The sequence below is a fragment of the Megachile rotundata genome, chromosome 3, assembly GCF_050947335.1.
Source record: "Megachile rotundata isolate GNS110a chromosome 3, iyMegRotu1, whole genome shotgun sequence".
Classification (NCBI taxonomy): Eukaryota; Metazoa; Arthropoda; class Insecta; order Hymenoptera; family Megachilidae; genus Megachile; species Megachile rotundata.
Window position 1 is genome coordinate 19,970,990 of NC_134985.1, and position 17,717 is coordinate 19,988,706.

Consider the following 17,717-nt stretch of genomic DNA (forward strand, 5'->3'; position numbering starts at 1 on the left):
CGACAAAAATCATCGACCATACAATTTGCGGTCTCCGGAGGCCAACGTCTTGTCGTCACGGTTTCTTTGCGGTTCTAACATTTTGTGGGTTCGCTGAAAACTCTTTGTACGATTGTTTTTTACGGGACTTTAATAAATTTGAACCTACTTCGACTTTTCTCTTATGGGATATATTACATGGAGGTTTTTCAAATCACCAAAGAGATACATCTTGCGCCAGTCGCGATAAATCACCGTAAATGAAAAGGCACGATCGAATAATTACGCTTATCACGATTCTAAGGAACAAGTTTACACAGCGAGACTTTACACGACACTCTAATTCAGCGTAAAATTACAAAATGCAAATCCACTGTTTAATATCGATAGGAGGCTGGATCGCGGTGTTTACGCTCCGTGGAGCAATTTCAAAGGGAAACGCTGTCTCATCCGCCAGTTCGAGAATCGAAACGACGAACCGAGTTCGAGAGAGCGTATTAAATCGGTTTTCTCGCGGGCACAATCGAATACAACTCGTTCCTGGAACGTCACATCGGTCTTCTTGATTGTCAGCCTCCTTTTGCAAACAACAAACGCGAATCGAAGCAGCGCTGGAAACTCTTCAATGGCCGCTGCGACGTGAAGTAGCCACTTTACAACCCTGCGCCGCCTACGCGACGCTTCCGACAGAATTTCAAGTTCATCGAGGACTTCGATAAATCATACCAGCTAGTTCGTATAAAGTTGTTGGGAATAGGCGACTCGTAGGTGCTGTCGCGTTTTGCAAAACACGATTCGAATGTGTCGCGGGACAGAATGGGTTCCTTTTGAATGTGGGACGACAAAGTTCAGGAAAATACGCCTTGGAACGACTTGCGGAAGAGAACTTGATCGTGAAATGTTCAACAAACGGAATCGAGGTGATTACGATAGACGTAAAGCAGTGGACGTAAATTCAAGAAACTAAGGATCAAAATTTATCCATTTGGATTTAAACTTTGTTCAATATGTTCGTGAAAAAACTGATCAAGTATAGATGATTTTATCTAACGAGGTACTTACCAAATCCCATCCGCACCTCCTCCTCGTCGTCGCTGTCGATGTGCTTGATCCCCGCGATCTCGAAGCTCTTCGCGGACTGCTCCGTCCTCGTCTTCGTCGAGGAAGAGCAGTCACAGGTGTCTTCACCAGCTCCGCAGGCGCATTCGTCCCCGGCACACCTGCAGCCGAGCAAAGGGTCGTCGGTGTCGATATTCCTGCAGGCTGGACACGGGAACGTGAGGTCGTCCAGCGAGACCCTCTCGATCTTCCTCTCCACGGAGACCAGAAGGTTACCGATGAAGGCTGGTAGCTCCTCGTCGCCGACCTCGTCCAGGTGTCGCACGTACTGCAGCCTGTCTTCCGCGACACCAGCCCCGTTCCCATCTTTCTGTCCGAGGACAGCTTGGTCCAACCGTAACGGCGTCTTCAGATCTTCGGGAACGAGGATCTTACTCCTGGTTTCGCACCTGGTCGTCTCCTTCCACTTCTCCATGGTCGTCGAGGAGACGACCTTGGCGCACCTCTTCACTTTGACGCGACCATCGTCGCCGGAAAGACTAGAAGAGTTGTTTGGTCCGGATCGCGTCGGCGTTCCGTTCAGATCGCCGTCCAACCCGGATTTCCACGTGTCCATACTCGACGTCGATCTGGACTTCATCACCGCGTGACCAGCCTCGACCTCGTCGCCCGCCGCGCAAGTCTCGTTCGAGTTCTTGCACTCCAACCTGTCGATCGACCGCGTCTCTTCGCGACGGTGCTCGAACACGCAACCTGGCTCCCGAGTTCTCGAACGAGTCTCCTCCCGGGATCTTCGACGAGGCCGCATCATACTCTTCGAGGAACTCGACGATTGCGGCCCTACCAAGCTGCTACTCGTCCCGCTCGAGTTCCCCTGCCTCTTCCGAGTCACCTCCCGCCAGTCCATGAACTCCTCCTCGCGGTCCCAGCCGAGGAACCCTGGTGCCCTCATGGACGTCGTTCGCCAAACTACTGCGATCTGGAACGAATGGTACATCAACATACTTGTCATGTATAGCGTGCGATGCGTGGTACTATGGTGGTAGGCCACGTGCGTGATATATCACATGATGTAGCATGAACGTAGGGAGTATATGGTGTGGAATAGAATGCATAGCATTGCAAGTGGTATTAAGGCGCGTGGTACTATAATGTAGCTTGTAGTACTAGGTTGCAGAGTAATACAACGCGTGATAGTACGGTGTGTCGTACTGTGGTTAATGGTAGTGCAACACATGGGAGTAGAGTACCTGGTAGTATAGCACGTGGTATTACGGAACGTAGTATTACGGCACGTGGTGGCATTGCATGTGGTATTGCGACGCGTGGTAGTACAACGTGTGGCAATGGGGTGCGTGATAGTTCAACGCGTTATAGTAGGATGCGTGGTAGTACAACGTGTGGCAGTGGGGTGCGTGATAGTTCAACGCGTTATAGTAGGATGCGTGGTAGTACAACGTGTGGCAGTGGAGTGCGTGATAATCCAATGCATTGTAATAGGGTGCGTGGTAGTACAGCACGTGGTATTACGACGCGTGGTAGTACAACGAGTGGCAGTGGGGTGCGTGACAGTTCAACGCGTTATAGTAGGATGCGTGGTAGTACAACGTGTGGCAGTGGGGTGCGTGATAATTCAACGCGTTATAGTAGGATGCGTGGTAGTACAACGTGTGGCAGTGGAGTGCGTGACAGTTCAACGCGTTATAGTAGAGTGCGTGGTAGTACAACGTGTGGGAGTGGGGTGCATGGTAGTACAACGTGTGGCATTGGGATGCATGATAGTTCAACGCATTATAGTAGGGTGCGTGGTAGTACAACGTGTGGCAGTGGGGTGCATGATAGTTCAACGCGTGATAGTAGGGTGCGTGGTAGTGCAACTAGTGGCAGTGGGGTGCATGATAATCCAACGCGTTGCAATAGGGTGATTGGTAGTACAGCACGTGGTATTATAACATACAGCAACACGGCGCGTGATACTACGACGCGTGGTAATTCAACCCCCTAACAGTAAGTGGTACTATACGGCGTTCATGGAATACCACCAGACATAACACGGGCAATACGACACGTGGTACAGCAACGCGTGGTAGCACAACACGTGATAGTACAACTCACGGCAATAGAACGCGCACGAATACAATACGTGTCAATATAACACGATTACCGCATTTATCTGACGATTAACGAGGTACTTATGAATCGCTATGTGGAAGGAATGAGTAATAGGATTCCAACTCTTCAGGTGGTCGATGATTTGAGAGATTGTTAGGAAATATAGCCATGGATAATAAAATTGCAATAGGTGATACGTGTTCTCCGGAAGTTGGAATGACCAAGCATTCGTAAATTGAAATGAAAAAGTGACAAAGGAACGTGACTCACCTCGACGGTATTCCGCTCGACGGTTTCACCAGCGGCAGCTTCGCCGCTCCCCGAGGTGGTTGCAACTGCAGCTGCGCTGCGTATGCAGAGGTAACATTCCCCGAGACGTAGCGCGGAGGCTTCGAGCTCTCCTAGCTGCAGCACGAGGCCACGTCTGCCCAACGTCAGAGGCCAGCCTTCCGGTACCACCGATTCGTTTTCCTGTAACAAAACCACCAATTTCTGTAACCAAGTCATCTCTTTATAGCAATAACTTGACATATCTAGCTTAATTGAAAACATAAATCCGATGAAGGTTTCTGATGAGAGGATTGTGATGAATAAATAAAATGTTGAGTCGCATTATCATTCTTCCCACGGCAATTCGATCATCTTCGAGTCAAGAGGGAACGCTGAGAAGGGACAATCAAGGACGATTAATTAAAAGCAAGCCGGAAGCACAATGGCTAATGAAATTCCTCTAAATAAGTTACACACGAAAGGAAGGGTAATTGCAGCCAAGCCCGCACTTGGAGGGAACGTTAATCAAGCTGATTAGAGAGTAATCAGCGTTACGCGGATACGCCCAAAACTGAGACAACAGCAGGAGACGTGCCGAACGACGTCGCATCTGGTCTGTCTCACGGTTTCTCCTATTTGACGAGCGAGAATGCGGTCGGAATTTAATCAGATTCAAATTGCGTTAGCTAGCCCCTCGAGAAGGGGAATCAGGAACGAGGATGCAACAGAGTCGAGATACGTTAACGCCTCTCTAACAGATCGAGTGTACGCCTCTGGATCTGTTCTGATGAGACCACTTTGCGTACCACCAGTTACGTTCAACTTATTCTTCGTTGATGAGCTACTTAATTGGTTTGTTAAGTTAATATTTCTTCGAGAAAATATTTCTTTTGTCAGGACAAAAATATAAATATAAATATGCTTCAAGTGTGGTGAATCACCTTATTAAATTTCCTTATTTTTTCCCGGATTTCTGTTCCATCGAGAGCATCATAATTTGATCTTCTCAAGAATTTCGTTAATCGACACGGAGGTAATCCGAACCGATGGGAATGCAATCGACTCGGGCTGAAAAATGCGAAGAACGAACGAAAGATTCCAGGACTCTTTGTCAGAACGTTTAAAAGATCAGCTACCCTCGTGTGTATCGCCCACGTGCACCGAGATGCGGCCCAACGTGTAGCAATTAGACGGTGCAACGCGCGAATAAAAGCGACCGGTAGAATGCTCACACCTTGCCTGCATACCAACCGCAAGGAAATTAAACGAGACGAAGACACAGGTATGGCCTTTTTCTTTCTTCAGGAATTTCGTGACTTCCCGAAGGGACTGAAGTTTCTTTGAAGTAACGAGCTATATAAATTCGATAGTACTTCACAACATATTCTACGAAGGTATTTGCTTGTGGCCCCGATTCAACGCCACTTTGAATTCTTCGATCTTCCAGTAAATTGGAAAATTGTACAGTCCCTTCTAAATAAATCAGCAAAGCGCAATTATCCTAGTAATGTATAACGAACGACATCTCAAGGATAACCACCGCAGAGATTGACAAACACCTTGAAGGAACAAAATGGCTCGATTCAGCGAACCCATCTACCCGTCAACGGCATAGCACCCAAGAACAACCTAATATCTTCGAGTCGGTCAGAGTCATTTAGGAATTCATTACGCCTATTAATTCAGCATAACGCGTATGCCCACTGGCGTGCATACATCAACGCCCATTGTGTCCGCTCGATGCACGATATCGATAGCGAGCAGGCTGGCCGGCCAAGCATAAATAACGGCGACAATAAAATCACGAACAACCCCGAGAAAAATCGTTCGACGATCAACGCGGTCCAATATCCCCCTCCCGGAGGTTGTCGCTCGAATTCCGCTTCGATATCGATCGCGAAAAAGGGTTTCCCACGCGCGCCGATTGCCTGCTCGCCGCGTCGAAAGATCATATCGCGCCGAGGGGAAGAGGGTTGCGCAATCGGAGCGGGAATGCGGCTTAATTAAGCCGAGCGTGTTACACGCGTACGTGTGTCGCGTGCCACGTGTTGCGGTTTTCTTTGCGTGTCCTATCGGAACGGTAGCGCAGGAACGCCGAGTAGGAACTAACCCAGATTCCGGGACATGCGGGTACCGCCAAATGAATGGACAATGCTTTCGTTCAGAATAGAACGCTTTGTCGAATGAATTCTTTGACTGAGCTGCGAATCGAACCTGTTCGGTTGCTCGCATCTCTTGCTATCATGAAAACCTCTTCTATGTGCTCATCGCGAAATGAGCTGTGACGTGTAAGGGAAGGATCTCACCTCAAATAATCAAAGATGCAATCTTATTCAGGTGAACCTTGCCTCTATTACAAAATCTTGTTAAGATTTTAAACCTCCACCATCGCTTTTAAGCAACTTTCTTCTCGCTGCACCTAATCATGACCTACACGTGTCCAAGAGAAACCGACATCCTCTCCCTCGGTATCGAGAAACCGTTATCTGCCTATAATTCATTTTAACGATACAACTTCATGCGTTTCGTTATGCCAAGAGTGCAGCCACGAGCGACACCTGAACGAAAGACAGAGAAAAGGTAATATCGTGTAATTTGATCGAATGAGAAACGCCATAACGCGGACGGGTCGCGAGCAATCACGGGCAACGCGCGACAACGAGAACGGAATCGGCGTGTCGACGCGAGGCCGGACGTTTATGATGGACGCGATAAGAAACGAGGCCCGTGACTGTCACCGCGTGTCTCATTAGCGGTAAACGGTCCGCGAGATGTATCTACCGCCGAAACTAACCGGCTTTCACCTGCACCGTGATTTACCGATGCAGTGCCCTTCAATTTACGTCGCGCCTCGTGTGTGTTTCGATCCGACCGCGAAGAAACACGCCGCGGATACTCGGAGATAGGAAGCGTGTAAATCAAACGTTCACCGGCTCGCGCACGCTTCGCTCTGGATCGTTAAACCGCGATCGCTATTTCCTCGCAGCCTCACCCTGGATATCGAACTGTTCGGGAATGTCCGGATATATGATCTCGAATTTGTTCGGGAATATGACCGGGAATTTGTCCGGTTATATGGCCGTGATTTGTCCTCTTGGGGGACCGTGAACTATCTGCCTAAGTGGAACTGTCGAGGGAATAGAACGCTCATATATTCGAACACTACTGCAGCTGTTTTCTTCGTTCGATCTAATGGCTTGAATTATAATAAAATTGTGGAGAAAAGATATATTTCACAAATTGATAAATTACGATTTCACGGTTTATAAAACATCGACTTCTACAATTCTGAACATCTCCATATTTCCATGCTTCAAGCTTCGATGTAGCCAAACAAGTTCTCAAGTTTTGATACGTTAACTTCGAAATTCTATCGCTCTACCTTAGAACTTTGTAACTTTAAAGCTTCGCAACTTAGAAGCTTCGCAACTTTGAAACGCAGAGTTCCAAGAACCTGAATTATACCTAGAAGCCGTACAGCCTCAAAGCTTTGAACCTTCCGCCACTTTAAACATCGAAAGTAAAAATGCAAGATATCCGGCAGTAATCGTGTTTACTTTCTCCGTTTGACCGAGCTCTATTTGAAGTCACGCCTAGTTGGAAAGAAAACGACAAAGTGCATCGTTACAAACGAGTGTTGATCGGGTATCGATTCGATCGAACGGGAAGAATTCGTAATAAACGATCAAACGGGAATGAAGGCGTCTTGTACCGGATGCCGTCAAACTGACAGACGCTTGTACGCGATTGACGAAGCCTCGTTAATCCCGGTTCCTACTGCTCGTATACCAAGAAACACACACGAATGGCTTCTTACTTGATCCAATGAGGTTCGAGATCGATTTCGATCTTGTCACAAACGGGAGAAAAATTCTTTGACTAACACGTATCCGGCTGTGTGCATTCCGTCCATGAAATCATATTAATCGCCGCGACACCGATACTTCGCGAGTTGATAAGCGATAACAACTTTCAGGTGAAACGAGATTAAGGAGTGATAAATTGATTCGTTAAACGCCTACACTTCGTGTGGACTTCATTGTCGCTGCAGCCTAATATTACAAGCGTACAATCTCGAACATCACCCCCAACGGTGCGTAGTGTGTTCTACATAGTCCATTAGTGAATGTTAAGGACGTTAATTACGGGCGGTAAGAATGTTCTAATTAAGTCGAAAAATTTTGAGGTGTTCCAAAAGTTATCTCGATCGCAGACAATTACACATTGTACCAAGAAAAATACAGTGGAACATCACTTTCTCCTTTATCATCGTCGCTTAATTAGTCCGACGATACACAGGTAGATGAGCGGAGAAACGTCGATGCACGCGAACCGTTCATTAAGCACATCCTTCGTTTCTGCCTTTGAGAGATGCGTGTCTGCGTGAAAGTGAGCTTCCAGAGAACGTTTTACGACAAGACGAAAATGTGACGTTAGACATGCTACGAGCGATATTTATGCCCTCGTTAACAGAGGGAGTTTCAAAAATTCGCTGGAATTCGCGTCATGAATCAACCTTCGATCGGTGTTCGGACTTTCCCTTCACCGTTTAGACGCCTCGATCGACGATTCGTTAAATTCCAAGCTCTGGAAGCATCTTTAAAGTCTCAAGGCTTCATCGAAGTTTCAGAGTTGTAAGGTTTCGCGCTACAAAACTCCAAGCTTCCAAAGCTTAATCGTTCGTGATACACTCGACTACGAATAACTCCGTGTACTCGGGTGAAAAAATTAGCGGAAAGGAACGGATTGACGAAACGAGAATCATGAGACGGAATTCTGCAGACGACAAGAGGATCGCGATAATCCGACGTGTTAATCGGCATCCGCGATCGCCTCGAACGGGACTCGGACTTATTAACTCGATAGCACCGTCGGCCACGATGAATCGATCGTAATTCACCAGACGGATGCTCGCGTAGTGGTAGCTGGTTACGCACGTGATCGCAGATACCGCGATAATGAATTGCATCGTCGCCTTAAATGAGCCCTCCCGCTCTATCTTGACTAACGTTATCCTTGCCCCAAGGAAAACCGATCTAACTCGCTCCTCGATCGCTTAATGAGCCTAACTTTTCCGTCTTATCTATGCGTCACGCTTATTTCTTTTGGGAAATTCAGTGTAATCCAAGCGATCGCACACGGCTATATTTTATCCTTGTTTTTAACGCGACGTATCATTAATCGCATGTTTATTAATGGTTGTTAAGCTGGGTCCGATCTGTTGGTTATCCTGGTAGCTGCTTTCGTTTATAGAGTAGCTTAGATAAATAACACAGGATCAATATATTATATTATAATAGCACTTGAAGCTTCTCCTGCGTTATCGAAGTGTCCAGGTGATTTAGCAACATCCTAGATACATCTTGATGTTACGCTACACAGAAACCTATAATAATTATTACTAATCGGTTTATCTTGACTCGGTTTCTCGTTAAAAGGACGAAGGGAACTTGCTACTGAGTACGGAGATGTTACTAGGTATTTCATTCTCAGATTTCTTGTGGACCCACCCTTAAGTCCTCTTTAGGTTATATTAGGTTAGGTTCTTCTAAGTCCTAGAGTCTCAGGCTCTGAATTCTTCCATAAGTTCTGAGCTTCCATAGATCCTAGGCTTTCGGCAAGCTTAAAATTCTCCTACAAAAGAGACTTGCCATAGGTCCTAAACTTTTTTCCAAGTTCTAACCACTTAGTGTCTAAACCTAGACTAGCGCTGGAATTTAAATTTTCCTCAGTGTGTTTCGAAGGTACATTCTCCGCAGAGGTCCCCGATGGCCACCAATCTGTCCATCAGTGGCGTAATACCAAAGTATGTTAGCGATCAATCTACTCCACCTAATTTCTCCGAAAGAGAACCAGTCTATCAGCGCAAACTTTCCAGCTGAATCGGAACAAAAATGGTCCAAAACGTCCTGGCGCTTTCTCGAGTAGAAGACCGTAGGTCCTAGAGCACATCCATCATTCGCGTCGATAAACGTTCAATGCGACAGCAAACATCGCGTCGTCGACCGATCAGATACCGTAAACAGCGTTCCTGTACGCGACAGATAACACGCTGGACACGAGTTCTGACGGGGCCAGCAAGAAAATGAGCCAACTTTCAACATTGTCGTCTACGTCGAGCAGATCCTATCGGAGTGTGGTCTGGAGCCGGGTAGCGAGCGATCGGGAATCGAGTCAAAGAGGAAAGGGAGTCGGTCGATCGGCCAGCAATTTCACTCGGGACACGGACGCAGATTCTTTTCCGGCTCTCGCAACCCGCCATTATCTGATGTGACATTTCATGAAAATATGACGGCGGTCGTTCGTTATTAGCTCGCCTACCACCGCGCTCCGCCAGGCAATTATCGTTCTCACGGTGTAATTATTGCGATTGTTATCCAGTCCGCGGGGCGAGGCCAACCGGGTCAACTCTCTAAAGGATGCACGTCGGTTCCAGACAGGTTCCTATTTTTTACTCGAGAGGTCCTGTCTATCTCCTTTTCCCTAGCCGAGTGCGAAGGATCGGAGTGACAGATACAATGGGGGATGATGGAGGGTCAAAATCGTTCGTCGATACGAGACAGGGTATCATTATAGAGAATGGAGAGTATTGTCGTGGGCTCGTTTAGATTTAGTTACGAGTAATTGTTTATAACTTCGATCACTTACAATTGGAACACATGCAAATATGAATTCTTACGTGCTCTCTGATATTTCGCTGTGGACTTTCACTTATACCGTGTAGACAGATGGCAGAGATAACTATCGGGGCGCCTGTTTCCTGTATTCGGTACCAGAGAGGTCATTTGCAATTGCTGTCTTCCGAGATTCTTGTCTAACCATCCTCCGAATCGATTGCGATCAGTAGATTATGTATCAAATGGCTTACTTCGACGCATAGAAAGTGCACCTCCGTACAGAATTCATATTTGACAACCACGATCCTAAATCCTAGCACGTGAACAGAAAAATGCATCATATGCAATTTGAACCAACTAACTAAAAGCAAACTAAACTAGCTAAACAAAGTCTCACCATTTTACCAGGGTTAACCAAGGGTACGAGCGGACGTAAGATCAGCTCCCTGAACCCAAGATATAGCTAAATATAGATCATACAAGTAAATTGCGTCCTCTAATTAACAGACTACCAATTATTCATTTATCGACATTCTTTGTTGTCGAACGAGCAACCAAGTCTCCCCTAGGCAGACGCATCCTGTCTCTGATTATCGAATCGCCCGCATCCTCTCGGTGAAACTAAGTTCACGGTGACTTTAACCTCTGTCAGCATCGTTCTCGACTAACTACACGCGGACACGTGCTTGTCTTAAGGAGTGATCGATGGTGTACAGCCGTGCTTCAGGAAGATCTCAATTGAAAATCATCGAGGCTCGATCGAAAACCGTGGACTATCTAATCGATCTAATCAACAGCTGGTAATCATGTTGACACTTTGCAACTATTGACCTATTGGCAATCGAAAAAACTTCGGTACAACTTTTATTGCGGATTGCATCTTACTTTCGGATTGAGGTACGTTGATGGGTTAAGGAACAAGCTACGAGTTTAACTGAGGAATGTTGCATTATTTTTGTGGCTTTTTGTCGAGGTATGGAGGTACAGTGTGTGCGAATGTGGTTTGGAGAGATATTGTAGAGACAAGTCTATCAGCAACATGTTGTTGACATGTAGTAATACAACACATGGGAATAGTGGTCGAAGTACAGTATGTGGAATGTAGAAGAAGAATGTAGAAGTACAATATGAGTAATAATACAACGCTTGGGAATACTAGCGGTAGAAGTACAGTATGGGGAATGTAGAAGAAGAATGTAGAAGAACAGTATGGGGAATGTAGAAGAAGAATGTAGAAGTACAATATATGTAATAATACAACGCATGGGAATATTAGTGCTAGAAGTACTGTATGTAGAATGTAGAAGCACAATATGTGGAAATACTGTACATGGAAGTATAGCATGTGAAAATGTAGCGCGTGGAAATTCAGCGCGTAGAAATATGGCGCGTGGAAGTACTACGTGTGGAACTATGGTGCATGGAAATATGACGCGTGGAATTACGGCGCGTGGAAGTATTACGAGTGGAAATATGACGCGTGGAAGTACTACGCGTGGAATTACGACACATAGAACTGCGGCGCGTGGAATTAGAATGCGTGGAAATACTAGACGTGGAATTACGGCGGGTGGAAGTATTACGCGTGGAAATATGGCGCATGGAAGTACCACGCGTGGAAGTACTACGCATGGAAATACGGCGTGTGGACTTACTACGCGTGAAACTAGAGCGCGTGGAAATACTACGCGTGGAAATATGACGCGTGGGAGTACTACGCGTGGAATTACAGAGCGTGGAATTACTACGCGTGGAAATACGATGCGTGGAGTTACTACGCATGAAACTAGGGTGCGTGGAAATACTACGCATGGAAATACGGCGTGTGGACTTACTACGCGTGAAACTAGAGCGCGTGGAAATACTACGCGTGGAAATATGACGCGTGGGAGTACTACGCGTGGAATTACAGAGCGTGGAATTACTACGCGTGGAAATACGACGCGTGGAGTTACTACGCATGAAACTAGGGTGCGTGGAATACTACGCGTGGAAATATGACGCGTGGAAGTACTACGCGTGGAACTACGGCGCATGGAACTACGGCGCATGGAACTACAGCGCATGGAACTACAGCGCGTGAAACTACGGCGCATGGAATTGCAACGCGTGGAAATACGGAATATTGAAATACCACACGTGGAGATATCGCATATGGAGAAACTCCCTACGTCTAACAATTTCAAGCGTTCCACCGCAAAGAGTAATAAGTTCTAACAGTAATCTAATCCCACGATCCAAGAATTAGAGCACCATTAGAGACACAGAAATAAAAACGCAAACAGGACATAAGAAATTATGGAAGTCATGTCGTGTCAACGTCCAGGAAGTACCAGAAACCCATCAGTGGTAGCTTTTACGCGGCAAACACTAAACAGCCTATTACCCCATCTTTATAGCGCTCTCGCAGAATGTCCCCGGGTAATCTGGAATGGAGTCTAGTTCATAGTCGTCACGAATGCAATGGCGGCTGCCACGGAATCATCTTGATGTTCGGTAGATCGTAGAAGTATCTCATCCAAGTGCACGCATGCATCTCGACTGCATATGCAATCATTACGAACGCTTGCAGCGTGGTTGCGATGAAGGTTTTCTTGTTCCCCGAAGCTCCAGGAGAACGATTTCTCGAATCGAGCGTCAGTACGTCAGCGAACGTTCGCTATTTGATATTTCACAGAAAGAAATCTTGGTATTTTCATCGATTTCAATAATAACGTTAACCAATCGATCGACCGTAACTATAATTGCGATTACACGGAATACAAACGACTTTCAAAAGATGCTACTAACAATCACCTTCGAACGGTTACATAATCGATCGATAATCGTACGGCTTCGATTTCTTCTTCGTACAGAGAGTCGCATGCCGTTCGAAAGCGCAATTCTCCATCATTGCGAAATACAATTTCGCGCGTTTGCGGCGTGCATGCGTGCTCTCGTGGTCGCGGCATGTTTCTTTGCTAGCGGCCCGAAGTCATCTCGATTATGCAAAAACAATTATCTCCGCGCACGTATAAGGAGCGCAATTATGAAGCCGGTTAAACGGCAGCCCGACCGCGTTGCGAAAACCTCGTAAAAACGCTCCAACCGCTTCTCGCTTCATCTTTAACTTTTTTAGCGACCGGTTCTTTTTTTTTAACCGGCGACGAAACAAATTGGACCCGGTGGAACTGCTTGACACCGATCTCCGCTCGAAAGTCGCCACAGGAAAAACTAAAGTACTCTCAGGATCGTCTGGACGATATAATTCATGTGATATAACGCGCTGTAGATACAATCTAATATTCATACATGACTACACGTAACGATGAAATTCAACGATTCTAAAAGCTAATTTAAAAATTCCTATTTCTGAATTTTATTATTTTGGCGGGTATGCTAGCTAAGGTAGCTAGGAAAAGTAAAGGAGAGGGAGAACTGCTAGTGGACTCATCAGTAAGGCGTTCTAGCAGGCCCTTGCCTTAGACGAGGGGATGCAAGGAAGGGATGGACAGGAACTATAAATATGAATAGGAAGGCTCTTGGAGTACTAGCGAGAAAGTCTAGGTCTCGATCCTATGCGCCATCTAGTGGCAGCGAGCGTGGGAATGAAATCGCCACAACTACTATTCACTATATAACATATATTTGAAATATGGCGTGTGCAACTAGAGTGCATGAAATTCTACACATGGACCTACAATGCGTGGAAGCATTACTCGTGCAAATATACCGCGGAGGATTACGGCGCTTGGAACTACAACGCGTGCAACTAGGGTGCGTGGAAATACTACGCCTGAAACTACGGCGCGTGGAAGTACTACGCGTGGAACTACAGCGCATGGAACTACGGTGCGTGGAACTAAGGCACGTGGAACTACGGCGCGTGAAAGTACTACGCGTGGAACTTCAGCGCATGTAACTACGGCGCGTGGAACTAAGGCACGTGGAACTACGGCGCGTGGAACTATGGCGCGTAGAAGTACTATGCGTGGAACTACAACGCATGGAACTGCAGCGCATGGAACTACGGCGCGTGGAACTACGGCGCGTGGAACTATGGCGCGTGGAAGTACTACGCGTGGAACTACAGCGCATGGAACTACGGCGCGTGGAACTATGGCGCGTGGAAGTATTACACGTGGAACTACAGCGCATGGAACTACGACGCGTGGAACTAAGGCGCGTGGAACTACGGCGCGTGGAACTATGGCGCGTGGAAATACTACGCATGGAACTACAGCGCGTGGAACTACGACGCGTGGAACTATGACGTATGGAAATACTATGCATGGAACTATGGCGCGTAGAAATACTACGCGTGGAACTGCGTCGCATGTAAATACTACGCGTAGAAGTGCCATGCGTTCCGAATTCCGTAAAAGCTGCAAGCAAAAGTCTTTCAAATAAATCCTCGCAACTAATATCCTACGAAAGAAATTCCACGACTAAAGTACATTGTAAATCCATCAGTATCCCGTCACCGTTTTCTAATCCTGAGGACTATTCAAGGAGGGGACTGATACTTCCGGTAAGACACGCGAACACAGAGGATCCTGGTACGCGTGAGAACAGAGAGCACCGCGTCGATGCATCACGCTCCACCATTACAATATTTCAGTAGAGCCGTTTTCATTGTTCAAACGCCGCGCGCATAAAAGCCGCGGGGGGCACTCATAAGCGCCGACTCGCCGCATGAAATACGACCGGTTTGCATATACACCACGTGTTTCGACTTTTTCCCGCCTGTTCGTTGATTGTTCTCGAAAACCGATCGCGAGCCGCAATTACACAATTGTTCCGGCACCGGTGCGCCTCAAAGAAACCATTCATTAATTCATGTCTGTGTATCGCGACGGGGTAATTTCGACCGATTCATGTCCCTTGTTTATGCTTAATCTGTTAACTTGTCATTCCACCGATCAATATTTAGTGTGCGATTGTAATGGATGCCGGATCTTTGTCTTTATATGCAACTAACTTATATGGGTCGAACTTTCAAAATGATTAACTTTTCATTTTTATTTAATTTTGTATATTTTTGCAATTCTGAAAGTTCAACTTTTCATGATGAAAACTGATGTCAAATTATCAAATCTTTGAATGCTATAATTTTGAAATTTGCAAGTTCCTGAATCCTCAAATTTACAAATTCCAAGCTCTTGAATTCTAAGATCCTCAAATTTCCACATATGGCAAATACCACATATCCCAAATCCCACGTATCCCAAATTCCACATATGGCGAATCCCACATATCTCAAATCCCACGTATCCCAAATTCCACATATGGCAAATCCCACATATCCCAAATCCCACGTATCCCAAATTCCACATATGCCAAATTCCACATATGGCAAATCCCACATATGACAAATCCCACATATGGCAAATCCCACATATGGCAAATCCCACATATGGCAAATCCCACATATGGCAAATCCCACATATCTCAAATCCCACGTATCCCCAATTCCACATATGCCAAATCCCACATATCCCAAATCCCACGTATCCCAAATTCCACATATGGCAAATCCCACATATGGCAAATCCTACATATCCCAAATCCCACATATACCAAATTCTACATATACCAAATCCTACACATCCCAAGTCCCACATATGCCAAATCCCCACATCTCCAAATCCCCACATCTCCAAATCCCCACATCTCCAAATCCCCAAATCCCTAAATCCCAAATTCCCACCTCCCCATAATAAATTCTGAAATCCGTTTAAATCCCCGATACGAATCTAGAAAACACGCAGCGAGCGTATCGATACTGAAATTGAATCAAGTGACCCGACATATTCCGACGCGAACGTCTAGTTGGTTATCGTAGGAAAAGCTGGCAGCACGCGCAAAATTATAGGCTTCGCCGAAGAAATCACCGTCTCCTCTCACATTTTTTTTGTTTCGTCTATCGGCATGACAATAAAGACACACGGTGAGCGAGCGATTTTCACGAGGAAACCATCGATGAACGGATTGCTCGGTCACAGAGGTTGACGAACAGCGATTAACCTCGACCCCTTCCTCTTTAACGTGCAAATATTACCACGTCGATAAATTCGACGCCGGAGAAATCAAGCTGCTGCTTGAGAACGAGACGTGTGTCTGGTGAAATGAATCCGCGATTAAATTCTTTATGGCATTTAAATGTGTTCTTTATATTACGCTTATATAAATGTAAATTTCAGTTCCTTCCTATTCTCTATTTTACTCTAAACGAATTCTGTCCAGCATTTTTCACCTTCGACGTATTTACGATTCAGCTGGCTGTCAAGGGTCAAGCGTTGCGTGGAACGAATCGTAGAATATTTTGCGATATTTTATGTCGAATTTGTAGGTGACAGAAATCGGCTGCTCGATGTTTGACTCGGTACGTGTGAGAGGTCGCGACGAGAAATAGTCGCGTGGGAACTGTTCGTGTTCGCCGCCCTTCTTTTCCTCGTGGAAAATTGAATGGTACGACGTGGATGAACACAGGCGATCGTTAGATCGGCGATCCTTACGAATCGACTCGGTGAAACGGCTTCGATAAGTGCAGCGATAACCACCGGTCACAGGGCCGTCGTCTGCACGCATTCAGACGCTTACGTTCGGGGTCATCATTTTATGGCTAGAAATAACGCTAGAAAGTTGTTCGCTCCTCTTTCAACTGTCTGATCATCGAATGGATATATTTAGATGCCTTAACATCAAAATCTAAATGCAATTCAGACAGATAAAAGCTTTTGTTGTCCTTTTGATCGGCATGACGCATCGTTTCCTTCCAACAAATTGGACAGTACACTTTTCTTAAACGTTACGTCAATTTTTGTACGATCGAACATTGCAATTTAACTCGCAGCAGTTACAAAATTAAATTTTCCATGTGCGAACTTTGAAGAAGAACAGTAGCATTTTTAAGCGACAGAAGTAATTATTCTTCGAGCAAGAGATTCACGTCATTTAAATCCTCCCTCAAGGAAATAAAACGACATCGATAAGCAGCCCAAGCTACAATTGATTCTTCCCCGGCAGATCGCTCGCGTTTTGACTTTTAAAGCTTCCACGCAAACTCGAAGATTTATGATCGGTTCCGAAGGCAGTCCGCCGGGAAAAGTACCAACGGAAACCGTTCCGAGGCAGCTGCCAGTGATTTACGAGACGATCGCGAAGAGTATCGATTATCATGGTGACGTCGCGTCGTTATCTTCTCGAACCAGTTACAACTCGCCTCCGCGTTCACCCTTTCTACCCATGGAAATCGCGAGCGCAACGACGTTTCTCCGCGAACAACGCACGCCTTGAAAGCTCGTAAGCTCGGACTTTAGCGACGAGTAATGGCGCTTAAAAGTATCTCGCTACGAACACGAGTTCCCACAGGGGAACACCTACAATTACCGGCTATTACAAACCGGCCAGCAGTTTCGCGGGTAGGATTTTTTTTGTAGGACAGCCTCGGGTGATGGGACGAAAAAGGATCGTAATGGAAGCTGCGTTTGTTGTGGCGGAGAAAGCACGTATGTCGACATCGATGGTGAGGACACGCTTTTAAATGTCGCGAATGCATTTTATTATTTGATGTTTAGCTTCCTGGTTGGGAGTTAGTTGTTATTCATTATTAGTTTGATAAGTTGATTATAAAGGTAATTTGCATGATGAGTCAACTTGACTCATGCCAAATTTAACATTTCCTAACTTGAGATATAC

At 46.0% G+C, this 17,717-nt stretch overlaps 1 protein-coding gene across 3 annotated transcripts in view; it reads right to left on the minus strand.

The window, feature by feature from the left end:
* Positions 1–17,717, minus strand: part of LOC100878265 (uncharacterized) — a 324,020-nt gene that overhangs the window by 144,767 nt on the left and 161,536 nt on the right. For all 3 annotated transcript variants that reach the window (XM_076530029.1, XM_076530027.1, XM_076530028.1), the window contains exons 4-5: positions 3,421–3,621; positions 1,042–2,017 (exon numbers count right to left, since the gene is read on the minus strand). In XM_076530029.1, the coding sequence (XP_076386144.1) occupies positions 1,042–2,017; positions 3,421–3,621 (1,177 nt within the window). The remainder of the gene's footprint in view (positions 1–1,041; positions 2,018–3,420; positions 3,622–17,717) is intronic.